We start from the raw sequence: 17,238 nt of genomic DNA, 5'->3' as shown, positions 1-17,238 counted from the left end.
AAGATCAAGATGGATGTCTTCATTCATTCGGAAAGATGTTGCAATGAAATGTCGCATATTTAAGCAAAAGTGATGTTTTTAATAAATGCCGAAAACTTCATGAATCTACCTTTCTTAGTTTTGTCACAACGTAAAAAGAATAAAATTTGAAGTTAAACAGGCTTTGCAGGTGATTGTGCAGAGTCAAGTTCCCTGGGCCCTCTGACAGCTCGGGTGATAGCGTGTTCAGCGTTGAATACAGTGATCAATGTCACACAAATAGTCCATTATTGTTATTAACTTAACACATATCACTTAAGTTTCATGTAAGAGGTCTATACTGCGCACGATATGGAGAAAGCTAACTACATGTATCTGCATGCTTAAATATTAAGCCATTTTTGGTGAATAGCTCTACGATACACTATACTTGTACATTGTTATCTGGTCCTTTTAACATTATTAATGGACATAAAGATGTGCAAGCAATACGTGTGTTTATCGTCAAAATTGAGTGAATTTCTAATGAACAGCATCGCGATAAACGTTTTATTTTCTAATTGGATTGAATAGTAAATAAAAAGCCCATCAAATCTATAAATCGCGACTGCGACAAGTATAACAAGAAAGACCGGATAAAACATATTTTGAAAACGAAATAATTTCGCCAAAAATCGCCTAACTTAATCGTCTTTAAAACAGAAATGGTTTGGTTCAGGAAGTATTAATGGTAAAAAGAAATAACCGGAAGAGTTTTAGCTTGTAGCAATACTTAACATCAAAGGCAGATTGAAGAAATTTCAATGACAAATGGGCCAGTTAATGAATTTTCTGGTCAGGGAAAGAAAGCAATATCAAAGACTCTCGTCCGCGTCCATTACCATCCAGAAACAATGCAATAAAGTAGTTTTTGATAAAGAATGATATATGGGGGGCTGGAAAAGTTCATGGTCGCTTTGTTTCTTGGCTGTGATTTCTGAAGCAAATACGATTTAACTTAATCTTTGGGTGCAAACGTTCACAACGCCAAAAATAGCACGGATTATAAATATATCGATAGTCGTTGTGGCAGCAACACCTTTAATTCTGTAGTTATGAAACGACGACACTGAACGCTGGATTATAGTCACACAATAAGCATTACACCCTTATATAAACAATTTTAAAATTTCTGGAAATTTCAACATATCTGCCTTAATTACCAGCGTATACCATATCCAAAACCGTTCATGTCACACCAATCAATAAAGCTATTTCATTTCTAAATTTCTAGTTCTTGCGTCGATCTCGTAATGTAAATAGAAAATGGTGAATTTTACTCGTGGCTGGAAAAATAAGAAACTCAAATCTCTCAAATTGATTTACAGACTATAATTTTCGGAACGGTTTCACATATGGTGTACTTTGGTGATATAGGAGTAATTGCTGAAATTTTAGGGAAAATCATTATTTTGCTATACCAACACGTAGAGCGCATTTACTGTATGCCTTTAAAAGATTGGCCTCACTCTGTTATCACAAAAACTACGGCGATGCAGCAAGTTGATTTATTTCCTTTCTTTAAGGCGTATACGAAAACGCTTTCCCGAACCAATTCAATAGTGGCCTAATAGAGTAATTTTGCCAACGCGTAACGCATGGATCATTGAAAAACGGACGCTCTGTATTTTCGCCGGCGGTCAAATCGTACTCGCATTCGTAGGCCAAATTGGCATTGTGTGGAAGTAAAATAATCGTTTTTTTTTTATTGTAGTACCAACGCGAGGTTTGAATCACAAAGTTTAAAGCACAAAAGTGTCAGTCGTAATAAAGATAAGTTATAGAAAGAAATTTAATTTTGCTTATTTCATGGAATGAATTTTACTTATGGAATTTGCAAATGTAATTGAGTCAAAGAGTGCAAGTAAGTGAATCAAATCAGAAATTACGAATAAATCTTTTGGAGAACATGTAACAAAAAGTGTTTATTTTCCTTTTCTTAAAGTGGTAAAACAACGGTACCATACATCTTTTTCCAAAACGCACACTGAATGTATACGCTCGGAAACATGTTTACTTGGACTATACATGTAGACAGGACACATCTTACCCTGAACTTAAGTTTCAAGAGCCATCGGAAACTTGCCTCAATATCACAAACTATGGCTATAGAAGAAGTTCCGGTAATCTCTTCATTTAATAACATTAATAAAAATAGCAATAAAAACTGAGAACAATATCATTTAATAATAACCTTGGCATAAAGACGTTCTTCATGCTTTCTTTGATTTATAGCATGTTATCAGCGGTCATCCACTTCAACCTTGAATGTGCGATCGATCAAATTATATATTGACAGATATGTCTTTTATTCGGTGTTATCTCGTTTCACTAGTTATATTGTTTACTTTGGAAAGAAAAATGACACGTGACCCACTGTGCCCCTTCCCATGATCCACCGTTGTGAAAAGGGGGCATGCGCAATGAAATCGATTTCTTTGAACAAAGCGGACACTTTGCCAGAGGCCTGTCAGATATCATCTTAAATCATGCCTACATATTCCGACTGGTAAACTCATTATAGTTGACTTAGGCCTACTAACAAGAAATTACCAGAGAAACATCTAAACGTTAAGGCATGCAATGTGCTTTGAATTTTTTTATAGCAATAAAAGGAAAAAAAATAGAAAAAGCAGAAGGAGAAGAACAAAATATCGACTGGAAATTTCAGGAAATATCCCTTAATCAACAAGATACACCTTATCAAAAACCGTTGAGAAAGTTTAAGTCTCTATACCAGCTCTTGAATTCTTTATTTCTAATTTTAACGGTCAAGAGTGAAATTCACCAGTCTCCTTTATCCATAGGCCTACTAGACCTCAAAATCAAGTTTATAGACCTCAAATTTCAACTTTTTTATGGTGTACATCGGTTATTAAATAAAAATGATGAAATTTCCAGGACAATGGCATATAATATGAAGGGGTGTAATGCTTATTGTATGGCTTTAATGTCGTTTCTTCTCGAGATGATGAGGTTTGCAAGGTGCCATAGTGTCCAACCGACCTCTGGGGACCTAAAACGATCACTATTACAGATGGCGCTGCGCACAGAACGTGTTAATTTGATTGAATACACATACAGGGTTATTTCATCAATATTGATATTCGCTGGTCCTTAAAAGTAAGTAAGAAACGGGATAGTTAGAGAGAAGGAAGCTGGTTCATTTTTAACAGACTTTATCCAGGACATTTATCTGAGTGACAGAAGAGTTGGTTGGAAAAATTGTACTTTCACCCTTGTTGTCAGTCAAATGTGAAGTTCAAGCCAAAAGCTTAACATTTTGTATAAAAAATTCTCAAAACCTACTGAAATCGTTTCGTATCAATAACCGACTGGCACAGTGAAGTGTAACTACCGGCAGTTATAACCAAGGGAAATGTGATCTACTAGCTGTATTGGCAAATGCGAAACAGTCTCCGAAAGTGGTTCTTCTGTCGCAATCAGCAAGTCGATTTCCACAGTCGTCAGCCCAGCATCAGGCCACCTTAGTGAATAACAAAGGCGCGTCTAGATGTGTTGAGGTGGGTCCAATTTTTCAATCAGTCTTCCACCACCAAACACACGTGTGTATAACCCAAGCTAAATTTGCCCCTGACGATCCTTGAACGGACTGCTTGAGACTTGTATTTCAAAGCACAGAGATCACCAAAATAGGAAAGCAACAAGCGTTTCTGAAACCAGGGTGCAGATAGTTCGTTTCACAACCTATTCTGGTCTGTTTCTTGTGTGAATGCACACGTTTTATGAACTGTAATACAGAGAGAAATAAGCGTAGCCTACTAGTTTTCAAGCTAACCCAGAATCCCGAAAAGGTTTGATATTAGTTTCTGAGAGTTAGGGTGCGACATGTTTCAGTTGGCGAAGGACTTCTTAATTAACGTAAACGGAATTGGATTCAAGGTATTTACACGTGACTTGGTTTTATCGCAATAAGAAAATCTAAATCGTCGGATGTGGGAATGCAACGTAAACTCAACTTTACTGATAAGATGAGATTTTGACGGTTTTTTTTTACGTGAACATATTGCATTAAAATGTTAAGACTCGAGCAGTCGCCGTCCACAGTCCACTTAAACCTGCCCAGTCCAGGCCAGACACCGGATCAGCCACCGGATCATTCACCGGATCTTTGGAGTGTAACAGAGCAAGAGGGGCTGAGCTGCAGTCGCGCGAGGGAAGATGGGCAGAACGAAGAAGGAAAAATCCAGTTCATTCCCGGAGTTTCCTTGACAACTGGAGATTACTTTGAAGTCGTCACGGATAAAATGAAGTGAGTGGTTTTGTGTTTAGAATTCTTCATCTTTTAATTAATCACCTATATAACTTTCCTTTGAAGTCCCCAATACCTGTCTTGTGGTCCGTCTTTTCTAGAAACCACCACAACGTACTTTCAGACGACAGGACCTACTGGAAAATGATGTGGTCATGGGCAACGCAGCGGTGTAGTAGGAACGCGCCCCTTCCTATTTATTTATTTATCTATTTATTTATTTATTTATTTATTTATTTATCTGTGTCTGTTTGTCCGTTCATTCGTTACTGTGTTCGGTTATTCATTCCATCTTTCAATAGTATTCAATTCATTCATTCATTCATTCATTTATATAAATATTTATTTATTTATCTATTTATCTGGTTAGTTTTTTTTTTTTTTTTTTTTTACTACATGTACATCCTTCGATTAAATACCCCTGTCCCTAATCAAACCCTGGAACCACCGATCGAAAATAGCGAAATATGATCACGAAATCGGCAGGGGACCAGAGCTCTAGACGTTTAGTCTAAATGTGTAATTTTCTTGTCAGGTTACAATGTTCTGAGAAGAATTACGTACAGAGGTCAAGTGCTCTGGGATATCAATCTGCATATCCTTTTCTCACTTAACTTTCCATGGAGAAATTATTATTTGTCTTGTACTTCTGGGTTTTAATCATGTTCCAGGAATAATGCGACCACGAGATTTTATTACCAAAGTTAAGTGGCGCTGCCATGGTTATAAGAGAAGCTTGTTCTTCGTCTTATTTTCATTTAATGGTTTTCCTTGGCAGGTGTTGCAGTCCGTTATATGTAGAGTATATATTATAATTATTTATTAAACGCGTGTGGACATTTATACCGTCCTGCCCAGCACTGTATCTTCGTGTCCCATTAAGTCTCAGTATTTCAACTTAGTTAAAAGTTACTTATGTATAATTAAAAGTACTAGCAGCAATCCCATCATTAGATGATTGGCACCCTGCGTTTCAGAGTTATGGCGCTGGCCAACGTACGTTCGTGTTATGAAGATAATCAGAGTTTTTGTAGGGTATCTAGTGAGCTTTTCAAAAAAAAAAAAAAAAAAAAAAAAAAGACAAGAGTGGCAACCAGAAACTAGTGTCGTTTTTTAAAGAGGTTTTCTGGCAATAAGAATGTAGTGTCATTTTTTTTCAAGAACGATTCTGGCAACCAGAAACTAGTGTTTTCTTAAATATTTTCTGGTAATAAGATAGTAATGCTGTTTTTATTTTTCAATAACTATTCTGGCAACCGGACACAACTGCTTGTAGCTTTTCAAAGACGATTTTATATTCTAGAAACTAGTGCTTATTTAAGCTCTAGTTTCTGGTTGCCAGTATTATAGTGGTGATTCCATGATTAAATTGCATTTTAGAGAAGCTTTTCTTATTTTCAATCAAAGTATTTCAATTTTTGGTAAACTCATTTAATTTGGGTGTCTGTGGTATGTTCATATTACCTAAATCTCTGAAGGTATGTTATTCGTTGGAAAGAATTGTTATCAAGTTTTAAAAGATGTTTTCAGTAGCAAAAGGATTGAGTAAATTTTAGACAGTAGACTACAGACTCCAGGGACATGTGCATCTCTCTCTCTCTCTCTAAAAGGCATATGGTTTTTAAATAGAAAAGAACCCGCTGATCTTTACCGAGAAGCCAATTAGGCAACGTTGGTAATGTTGAATTGACGTGAACGTTTTCATTCAATAGTGTTTTCGTGTTTAAGTGTATTCGACGCCTGTAGCAGGCGGATGATATTGTCGGGTACGTTTGGCCATAGACTGTGCAAAAATAAAAAAACTCAAGAAATGTCAAAAGGACGATGGTGCTAGATGGTGCTTAGCACCCCTCCACACATTTTCCGTCTCGTTAAACAAGCCGGGGGTGGTGGGGGCGTTAAGGGTATACTGCCGTTGCCATATTTTCTGAACGAAAGTTTAACTGAAAATTTGCTGCAGGTAAATTACAGAACCTTCTTACTACTCTCCCGCTCTCTCTCTCTCTCTCTCTCTCAAACACACACACACACACATACACACACACATCGACGCACACGCACTGAACAGATAGGCCTACAAATGTGGTAGTTGTGAAATCAAAGGCAATCCGATTATTCCCATCTCCCTGTTACTGGCTCATGAACAAGGGACCTTAAATCTGTTTCTTCATGGCCTCAATCAAGTCATATCATATCGACCCGCTCCGTCCAGGCCTCGGTGTATTAAAATAATAAGAATGTCCTTGGGACGGTCCTGGATAAAAGCTGCCTGGCAAATGGCTTCATTCAAATGAAGTAGCCTAGCTGAGGCAGGGGCAAAAGACACATTTTAAATGGGTGGCTCGGTGTCGGTAGACTAACCATTCACTAAATAAATAAATAAATAAATAAATAAATAAATAAATTGCGACGGATGTTCAAGGGGAGTTGGGTGGGATTTCTCTCGGCCAATTCAACCTTTTATGCGCTTATGACTGACATGTTTAAAAAAAGGGGCTGGGGGGGGGAGGAAGCAAAGAGCTACACGTATACTCCCCACCGCCCACCCCCGGCTCCTACGTCTATGTGTAGAATGTTACCTTCATGTTACAGAAACTAAGGTTAATGAAAAGGAATGTTATTTTCTACAACATAGAGCGATATAAAATAAGCTCATCAATACAATTCAATCTCGATAATCTTATAATGGGAGGGGGGTTGACAACGGGTTTGTTCCGAACCAAATCAAATCCTAAAGCTCTCCTAAAAGGGGTTCGGATACAGACAGATCATCCCTCATTTTTGGACAGAAAATTTTTTCCGCTGTGTCCTTGCCGCCACATAAATATGCTTTTACGCCATTAAAAACTAGGAAGAAATGTGCATTTGTAATTTCCAGGCCTTTGCACAGTTCGTTAACTAAAAGATTATCAAGACTGACTTGTATTGATGCGCTTATTTTATGATGAAGTTATCTCAAAAATTGGTGCCGGATGTCTGGAAGGAACTAAATTGCATTGCCTGCCATAGGCGCCATTTGTATTTCATCCATCATTTCTTTATCAACCTAATAGTCGTGATCTATTTTGTTTCTAGCAGCTTATAGGGACAGTCAAATTACAAGTCTATGGGGTTAAAAAAGTTTCAGACTGTCTCACACCTGTTTCAGACTGTCTCACACCCTGGTTTTCAAAGGTATTTGGTTCCTCAATGCTCCACTATCTGCCGTTCACAATGAGTTAGAACGCAGTAGCTAGTGCGCGCTGACTTCACGGGGACTCTCGCTGATGCAATTAGATGAACGGTCTAAGGCCCCATTCAGAATGGGGGACTTACTAGTCCGAGGGTCAAATATGACGACCCACTACAAAGCTTGCCGTCTTATCCGCTATTAGACACTGGATAGAGTCTGAATAGATATCCCGTGGGGAAATATTCATGTATTCAAGGACAGACTCTCAGGGGGAGGCTCAGTTTCCTCAGACCAGATTCACTTATCACATAAGAATTTTCCTGAAAATTAATCCAAACGTTTAGTTAAAAAAATTGTGCCTACTAGTACTGAAGTCAAGATAACTCCACAGGAGTCGGCACGGTGGACGCACTACTGTAGCTTACCGCCATTGTATACAGTCTCGTACGTGCACCTATATCTGCCATTTGTTAGCTCAAAAAAGGTGCTAACGCATGAATCTTCGTACTACCAGCTGGGTCATGACGTACTCTACTTGTTGTGTAAAATTTCTTGTGAAAACAGAAATGAGCACAGCTGGCTAGTGAATATCGAAAAGAATATAGGGCCTTTGTGAATATCCAGTGAACTAAATTGTCTCCGTGACCCAGGTAGAGGGCATTTTAACCCTGCAACAGATCAGAGTAAGCTAAAGTGTTCCAAATCTTTGTTGAACCAGGAATGATGAACAAAAAAAAAAAAAAAAAAAAAAAAAAAAAAACAGAGATAGAAATAAGGTTCAGAAGTAATTCGACATTTTTAACGTGGATTTTTATCCAATGCCCAACTTGATTCTAAAGAAAGTACACACATGACAAGCATGCAGTCACACGTGAAATCGACCTAACGAGAATAGAGAAAAAAGGTCAGTTGTTCCAAGGACGTCGAATTAACCTTCTTGGTTCTTCTAATTATGTGCATATATGCAAATGTTTTTATACACCCCTTTTTTAAACATAGTTTGATGTTGATACACTCGCTCTGTGGGTCAATATTTCTTCTGATCGCACATCAAGAAGCAACGAAGGTCGCAATCGTCGTGCAAGATCCAAATCTATGCTATAAGGGGTTCCCCCGGTCGGGGGAATTCCGCAATGACGTCACCAGGTCATTAACTATTAATTCGATCACGTGACTACTAGAGGAAAACAGAAGAGGCCGCTGCAACGATTGTGTTCTTAGCTTGCTCGGTTATATAGGTTTCAGGATTCTGTTGTGTAAGCAACGTCACGATTCTGCATTCATGCAATACATTCAAGAGCATATAATGCTCACGGTCCTTTGACAGGGTAGAAAAAGAAGGAAGACGAGGCGATTCGAGCTTGACACTCACTGCGGTGAAAGCGACCAAAGCAACATGGCCACCTCATTGAGTTAAGTTGACCGGGGATTTAACCGAATTACTGTCGTTGTCGACGCACTATGAAGAGTTAGATGAATATATAATGACGCATTAGATTGGTGTCATTTGCACTGTAATAGCTGTCTACCGATTCTAGTCACAGTTATTGATTCAAAGGCAGTATATTATATTACATAGAAGAGAACAGGGGCGGTGCAGCACTGCGACTGTTCAGTGGAGAAAAAGACGGAATATTAAGTCTAACCTCCTTGCTTTCGTGCGTGAAAACACACTTAACACAGGCGCCCACACGGTGACAGGGAGAATACATATTTAACAAGACACACAGCGGGCGTGTCTGTGGTTTAGAATTGCGTGGTCACCACCTACACAAATTGGACCAATTCGTTGTTAATATATCATCATCTGTGAAGTGACTTACTTTTGCCACTAGTCCATTCTTAGAATACATTGCCTCCGGCTGGACGATGGCTAGCTCAGGACAAAACGGACCTGCAGACACAGAGGGGGACGATGGGCAGAAGAAACAGGGAACAAGGTATTTAGTTAATTGAATTATGAATGAATTAATTGGATGATGTTATTGATTCTGTGAGATTCATATATGCACTGTTGGGTTCGTGCAATCAATCAAGTTTACTGTTTGTGTGACATGTGGACAAGAAGAATATTTCTTGATTGATAACTGTGCTGGTTTTTAATGCTTTACCAAATGTCGCTTATAATGTGAACTAGGCAATTAAGAGGTGTCAAGGTTTTATATTTTACTCTCTGACTGTGTGTGTGTGTGTGAGTGCATGTGTGCGTGTGAGTGCATACATGTACATTTGCATGTGCACTCCCATGCAAAATAAATAGTGCCTCCAGATAGATAGATCATATATGATCTGTAAGCATGTTTTCAGCATCAGGTACCTATTTCATAAAAAAAAATAAAAAATTCATGATTTAAGCTTTGACTCCTGAAATTAGATAGCTGATTATGTAAATATAGAAGATAATTACAGGCCTGTAGTAGATGTATTTGATATACCTACATTTACTACCTCTGCCACTAAGAGTAAAAAAAAACAACTTTCATTACAGCAACCATGTGCTCAAGGGGCATAGTGGTTTAAAGACACAAATCAGAAAGGAATAGGCAGAGTCTCAGAGAATACAACTTTGGCCCCATTCCCATAGACATCATTGATCTACACGGATCTCCCCCCCCCCAAAAAAAAAAGAAAAAAAAAGAAAAAAAAAACATTGCAGGGACTCTTACTAAGTGCAGTTAGCTTTACCATATCTGTTTTCTACTTAATGCCTGGAGGCAGAGTGTCATTTAGTTAAGATTATTGCAGTGTAAAGAGAGGGTCCACAGAGTTAGGTCGATCCAAGTAGACTGTTGGTGGCTATGGGAATGGGGCCTCAGTCGGCTAAGTCTCAGATATTAGCCCCAAAACTGACTTAAGACCTTTTGTGAAGCAGACCCTGTTTGTGTCCCGAGGTCCAGTTTCCAGTGCCACTTAAAACTTGGGCTGATGTCTTTAGAAATGGAGAATGTTGTGGGAGTCTGTTTTTTGTTAAATGTGTGTATAAGACCCATTCCCATGGACACCATTAATTGTTCTACAAAAATCGATCCAACTCCACGGGGACTCTTGCTGAGTGCAATCATCTCACTGACTATTTACACAGATTAACACGCCTCCTCTTGTTTCCAATGCAGTCATATAATCACCAGCTTTTCTGTTTTCTGCTCAACGCCAAGAAGAGGTATGTCATTTAGTTAAGCTGATTGTACTCACTGAGAGTCCCCACAGAGTCGGATCAATTCATGTAGATTGATGGTGTCAGTGGGAATGGGACCTTGGCTTATTTGGTCCTCTAATAGTACATGGTCCAGTTTCTGATGGAAAATGTCACCGCGTCATCAATTGATAGTTTTTAATTAAATCTGCATCTGAAGGGAAATTGTCCACGTGGGTGCCAGTTATTTTATTGATAATACTACTTTATTGGGAAGTGACATAATTTGCTGTGTGTGTGTGTGTTTGTGCGTGCGCGCGCGTGTGCTTTATATCCTCTGTAATATTTTATTACCACTTGAAAGTTTTTTGACACTTTTCTTTAGTTAAAACAGATTATAGATGAAATATTTGCTCTCTTTTATTCCTTTTTCGTGTGATGGAAAGAGATAAATGTGAATGAAGGGAAACTGATGTTTTAAAGAAGAAAAAAAAGTCTTACACTCTGAATATGAACGGGTCTCCACACATGTACGTGCACATGTTACATTCCTAATGTAAATTTAAACATGGATGATATTAGTTTTGATGTTTTGTAGATGCATTTTGGAAAATGCTATGTGAATGGCCGTCAGCAATTTTCTGCAAGGAACAATTTTGAAGAAGGAAGCCAAAAACAAATATGCCTTTTCATGTAGGGATCATTCTTAGATGAAAGTGTTGACAAAGCTGTTATATTATATTATATGACAGAACATACCATAGGGCAAATATTTTCTTGCAGCCAAAACCGAGAATCATGAGAAATATTTCTCAACTTGAGGTCACTTTGATTCATGAATATCTCAACTCGGAATAATTACGTTGAGAACTTCAAAAGGGTAGAACGGTTGAGTTTTAGTGCCTCTCTGTATGATATTGAAAAATTGGAGTCGGCAAAGGTTAGAAACGGGGGAAACCTGGCGTGATTGCACTTACGAAGAGATGTACTTGTTAACTGGATGCCATGCAAGCTTGTAGACAATCTGGTATAATGCCAGCATATTAGATTTTTCCCTAAGTGCTGAAGGTATTATCCTCTGGCTACAAAAAAATTGAAACATTTGTTTTGAAAGAAGTTTTATTTTAAAATCATAGTATTTTAAAATTCTTTTGCTTTTTGATGTAAATTGAAAAAAAAAAGTTGAAGTGGTCACACACATACGCCTACTTACAAAATACATATGCATAATAAATGATATATATGCCTAATTTATATGCAGCACTATTAAAAGAAAGTCATTTAAGTGCCTTCCTGCACAGAAGGCAAGCCCACATTGTGACATCACGCTAGCCGTCATCTTCACTGACTGATTGCTTTCATAACATGAGTTAAATTTGGTCATGAACAGCGGCTGGTGGTATATTAATTACCAGGATGGAACCTCCACTAATTCTGTACTTTTAAAATACCGTTTTCAGTTACTGTCAACTGTTTATCTTTTTAGTCGCTGAAAAAAAAAAAAATAAAATAAACAAAAACAAAAACAAAAACAGAAGCATGTGAAAGGTGTAAGATTGTTTTAAGTTACTGGATGATATGGTAGAAGAACAGTGTGAGAGAAGACAGTTTTCTAGTTTGTGGAAACAAGAAACGCGTCCTGATGCCGTTGAGACGTGTTTTCAGAGAGCTCTGAAATGCAGGGTCGACTCCTCCTCTTTCCTTCTCGTATTTCATACTTAGCAAGTTGGACGTTCTCTGCATGCCTGGCCACAGGTGCCTTGATGCACGAACACGTGCAGGTTGATTCACTGCCAGTATACGTACAGGTTTGTAGTAGCTCATTAATAGTACACTATTTGCCATATGGTCAAAGTTGTAATATGGCATATACTGAGTATGGTGAATTTATTACAAGCGATGCACTGTAGAAATGGGGATTATGACCCTGGCCAATATGCTTATAAGTTTATATTGTTACTATAAAGTTATAGACGCATGTAGGATAGCAATAACACTATAGGCTATATATATTTACGAACTATTTGAAGGTTTTCTCTGTTCTCGAAATAAAATTCATTGTATTCACTGAGATTGACCATGATGGTTAGGTACCTAGCAGGTAATTATTGAATAAATCTCTTTGATCTCTCTTGTGTTTTAGATTTGCATCTAAATGGGTGTGATGGGAATGGGAGAGGTAAAGTAAACTGTGTTATGTAGAATTGATGTTGTTGTTTTGTTGAGCTACCATGATTGTGTGTAATGAGACGTTTTTGGCTAAAATCAAAAATATTATTGTGGTAATGAGAAGTTCTTGGTTAAAATCAGAAATATTATTGTGGTAATTAGAAGTTCTTGGCTAAAATCAAAAATATTATTGTGGTAATGAGACGTTCTTGGCTAAAATCAAAAATATTATTGCGTAACCTTCAATAAGTTTGTTTGTATAATCTCCTATTATAATCGCAGCAACTACTAAAAATGTAATAATGTAAGTGAAGTAGTAGGTACTATGTATTTAAAAAAAAAATGATGGAGTGAGTTTTAAAAGAACATATCCGATAGTCTGTTTGAACGAATTAAAACAACACTTATTTCCTGGACAGCAAATCGTATTTTTGGAAAAGGTGGCTGGTAATCTCCAAATATTAATTTCAAAGGGCTTTGAACGATGTCACTTGGCACCAACTTACATTTGTGTATATTGAAATAAATAGTTTTTTTTTCTTCTGGGAGAAAATGCCAATCTGCCCATTGTACAAAAGCCCAGAAATAAATCATGCTGTATATATTGAATAATGCGATAATGGCTTTGAAATAATGGAAGTACTGAATAATAGAAAAGGAGAGGGTTGATACTAGTGCTTGTAATGCATTAAACCATTATGGTTGATAGAGTAGCTCATTACTCTACTAGCATTGAAGTCTGTTTGCTCTAAGGCGCCATTCAGAACAGGGGACTAACTAGTCCGAGGGTCAAATATGGCCGACCCACTTGAATACTTCCCCACGGGATATCTATTCCGTGTCTATTAGCGGATTAGACGATAAGCTTTGTAGTGGGTAGGGATATTTGTCCCTTTGACTAGTTAGTACCCAATTCTGAATGGGGCCTATTTATGTGTGTGTTCTTTTTGAATATGATAGAGGAAGTGAATATGTGGGCGTATGCATACGGGTGAACCCGATTGTGTGTCATGTTATACTTTGATTTTGTGTTTTTGCCAAATAAATAAATATAATAAATAAATATTTAGGTAACTAAATAAATATGAATGAATCGATATAAAATGGTTGAGATATTTCATTGTGCACAGTAAAAATAAAGGTTCCCTGAACCATTATGTTTCCAATTTGAGACATTTCATTGGTTGGGGAGTAATAGTGAAACCCCCTCCCCCCCCTTGCTGAACCATTTTGTTTCCATGTAGTGATATTTTACTTGATTAGCAGTAAAAGGCCACAATGTCCTAAACAATTTTTTCCAGTTGAGATATTTCACTGGTTAGGGAGTAAAGGTCACACCCCCTCTCACAACCTCCCCTTGCTAAACCATTTTGTTGCCCAGTTGAGATATCCTAGTTGAGATCGTCCAGCAATAAGATCCAGGCACCCGTTTAGTCAGCAGTGAGAGCAATGGGGGACCAGAATAAGAGAATCTGGAATGTCTCAAATTGTTGGCTGAGCAACAGGCCTCATATGCTAGAACATTGGTAATGCTCATCACAAAAATTGTATGTGGTAGCCATGGCAAAAATAATGTTTTCGCCACTTATGTTAAAACATGTGGGGGCTATGAGGTCGACATCCTGAACGGGTGTCATGGCAACAGGATATAATGTCATAGGTCTTGTTATTGGCATGTTGATAGTGATCTGTAGAATACATGTCGTGCAAGTTGAACAGAAACAAATTAGGACTGTCGCCAGAATTGTTGCCAGATGAGTATGGCATATGTTAGAGGAACATCGAGAAAGTTTGAAGTTGTTCTTTGGAGGCTGCAGTAGTTCTAACAGTTTTTTTCACTGAACCAAATAACTATTTTTTCAACACTTTTTTCTTTCAATGGTTTAAATCTGCTCATCCAAGTAAAATGGATTTCATATCTTTTCTTTTTCGATGTTAATGATGCTGTGCTGTGTTCTGCTGTTGTAGCAGTTGGTAGAAACATAGTTCAGCCGTAATCAGTCTTTCTCGGTTGAATCCACTGTGCTTCTTCCCTTGTGAGTAGCCTTAATTGGCTCCTAGGCATTTTTTTTCCACAATTCTCAAAGTTCTTAGACATGTATTATATGGTCTGCTCATATTTTTACCATGCAGAATTGTAAGAAGGAAAATTATGATAATTTAGTCTTTAGTTGAAGGTATTATAAAGAATTATAATGGAATTATTGCCACAACTAGTGGCAAGAAGACAGGAAAACGTTTTTTACATTGATAATAAACCTTTGATGGAGTACCTCTTATCCAACCTGTAGATTTCCATTTGAAATTTTTGCACATTCTCACTTTTTTGTTCAAAGAAATGTAAAAACTGATGTTTTTAGACAATTTTTAAATATTTTGGTTACAAATTTTTGGTTGACATTAAGCTAAAAGTTATCATAAAATAAAACTGATTAATTAGTTAAGTTTTAAACCATTCAACTTATTTTATTTCTTTCTTTCTTTCTTTCTTTCTTTATTTATTTATTTATATTTTCGCTAAGACAAAATGTCTGCAAGAAAGGACCTGTTGAGAACCTGGGAAGGTTTCTAATTTCACAGGCTAGATATGTTCCATGATCATCAATTTTCCTTCTCCTCCACTTCAAAGGACTACACGATTTCCAGAACAATCCAGTATCCTGAATGGCAGGAGTTTCACTCTCATTATATTATGATTTATTATCCTGGGTCGTTTTTCATTATGCTTTCGATATGAGATAACATAACGGTAATTATGCAAAAATTCTGATCACACTGCTTATTTCATTAAGGGTTCTAGTTGAAATCTGATAATAGTGGGATTTTTACATGAGCTCATCTTGTTAATCAAAGTGTTCAATAAACCTTATCAATTTCTTGTACAGAATGTAATTTTGAGATTTGTTAGTAATGAATTTTGTTTGAAATTAGAGAGTAAATACCGTATTCCGACTAGGACATCACTAGATAGGTGATTTATTTTATTCCACTTCTAATCTGAGCTGATATCTTCAATGTCACTGCCATTAAAATTATAAACCAAGGTTTTATTTGATGAGACTGGATTAGTTTTTAATTGGAACAAAATGTAACATAAAACAAAAACAACAACAACAAAAGATAATTAGATATAAAGCAAAAGAAAAGAAACAGATTTCAAATTAGCAAATCCAATCCATGTTACCCTGTCACTTGGTTGCACATCTGGTAATTACTGATTGGTAAGAAGTGTAATTAGATATATTTTAATCTTCTCCAATTATGGTGACACATGGTGACAATTAAAAAAAATGTCATGGTGATAAAGCATTTATGATGTATGATTGCAACAGCTCGGTGTTATGGATGGTTATTGAAGACATCAAGGCCAAAAATAATAATCAATTGAGCAACCTTATTTTAGTGGCTGTACTGAAAATGAGGCATTTGACTGCATTAAGAGAGACTTAGTTGTGCCTGAAGTTTACATGTGCTTTATTGCAACTCTTTACTGGGAAGAAATTGCACCCCTCCCCCCCCCCCCCCCACACACACACACACACACACATACACAGTCATGAAAATCAATTCTTTACACCTTTCAAACAAGGCTCTCTCTCTATATATATTATTTCCTGACTAAAGCCCCTGTAAAGTTTCATGATGCCTTCTCTTGTTGATATTGATCAGAACACGATCAGCTTGGAGAAAGTTATTTTAATCCCTGTCATTGCGTAAGCAGTCGGGTCACACCTTTCCTTGTCGTGACAGCAAGTATCCGGTGCTTGTTTTATCCAGATTTTCTGCACACTGATTCTCCCTATTCATTGTGTTGATATCCTATTTATGTGGGTGCTATTGACATGTCACACTTTGTCTCCAATCATTTCATGTTCAGTTTTTATTTCATAGAGTCGGTTTCATATAAGAAATTGATTTAAACTTACTTTTACCCTTTGGTTCATTTTTGAGACTGACCCCTGAATAACTTTTTAAGGTTACTGGGTTAATTGACCTGTGGGCATCTTTGAAAATAGACAAAAAGGTCAAACCTGCATAAAACATTAACTCAAGAACTTGAGATGTAGTAAAAAATGAGTTTAAGCCATTACGGTGACAATCAGGGACAGCTAGAGATATTTTTTTACTATTTCTATGATTATTGATCAAAAAAAGGACTTAGGAGACTTAAAAGACTATCTGGGACAGTAGAAGCTATATTACTTTTATGCTTTCATTTATTTTGCAACTTGGGGTGGATTTGCAGAGTATTCACAAATATTGATTAGTAAATTTGAAGCAAGAGGTTTCTGCCAAGCACTTGCTAGTAGATTTGTTTCTGGTTATAGTAATGGGTCTTGTATCCCAAGAGGATTGCCGCTGAGGATACGACTGCCAGTTATATGCCTTCGCGTTGTCAGAGTTCACCAACAGTCGTACAGGTTAAAGAAAAAAAGAAGAAAAACCTCAAAAGATATTTTGATGTTATTGATG

The 17,238-nt window shown here is 37.1% G+C and overlaps 1 protein-coding gene across 1 annotated transcript in view; it reads left to right on the top strand.

Annotated features, from left to right (window-relative positions):
- Nucleotides 1-8,537: 8,537 nt before the first annotated feature.
- The window catches only part of LOC106180269 (beta-arrestin-1), a 63,155-nt gene continuing 54,454 nt past the window's right edge, over nucleotides 8,538-17,238 (top strand). The window contains exon 1 of the mRNA XM_086996624.1: nucleotides 8,538-9,403. Coding sequence (XP_086852750.1) covers nucleotides 9,333-9,403 — 71 coding nt within the window. The 5' untranslated portion in view covers nucleotides 8,538-9,332. The remainder of the gene's footprint in view (nucleotides 9,404-17,238) is intronic.

This window comes from Lingula anatina, chromosome 10 (assembly GCF_051362555.1).
Source record: "Lingula anatina isolate TDL-2025a chromosome 10, LinAna3.0, whole genome shotgun sequence".
NCBI lineage: Eukaryota > Metazoa > Brachiopoda > Lingulata > Lingulida > Lingulidae > Lingula > Lingula anatina.
The sequence above is the reverse complement of the archived record's forward strand: the minus strand, read 5'-3'. Positions and strand labels throughout refer to the sequence as shown.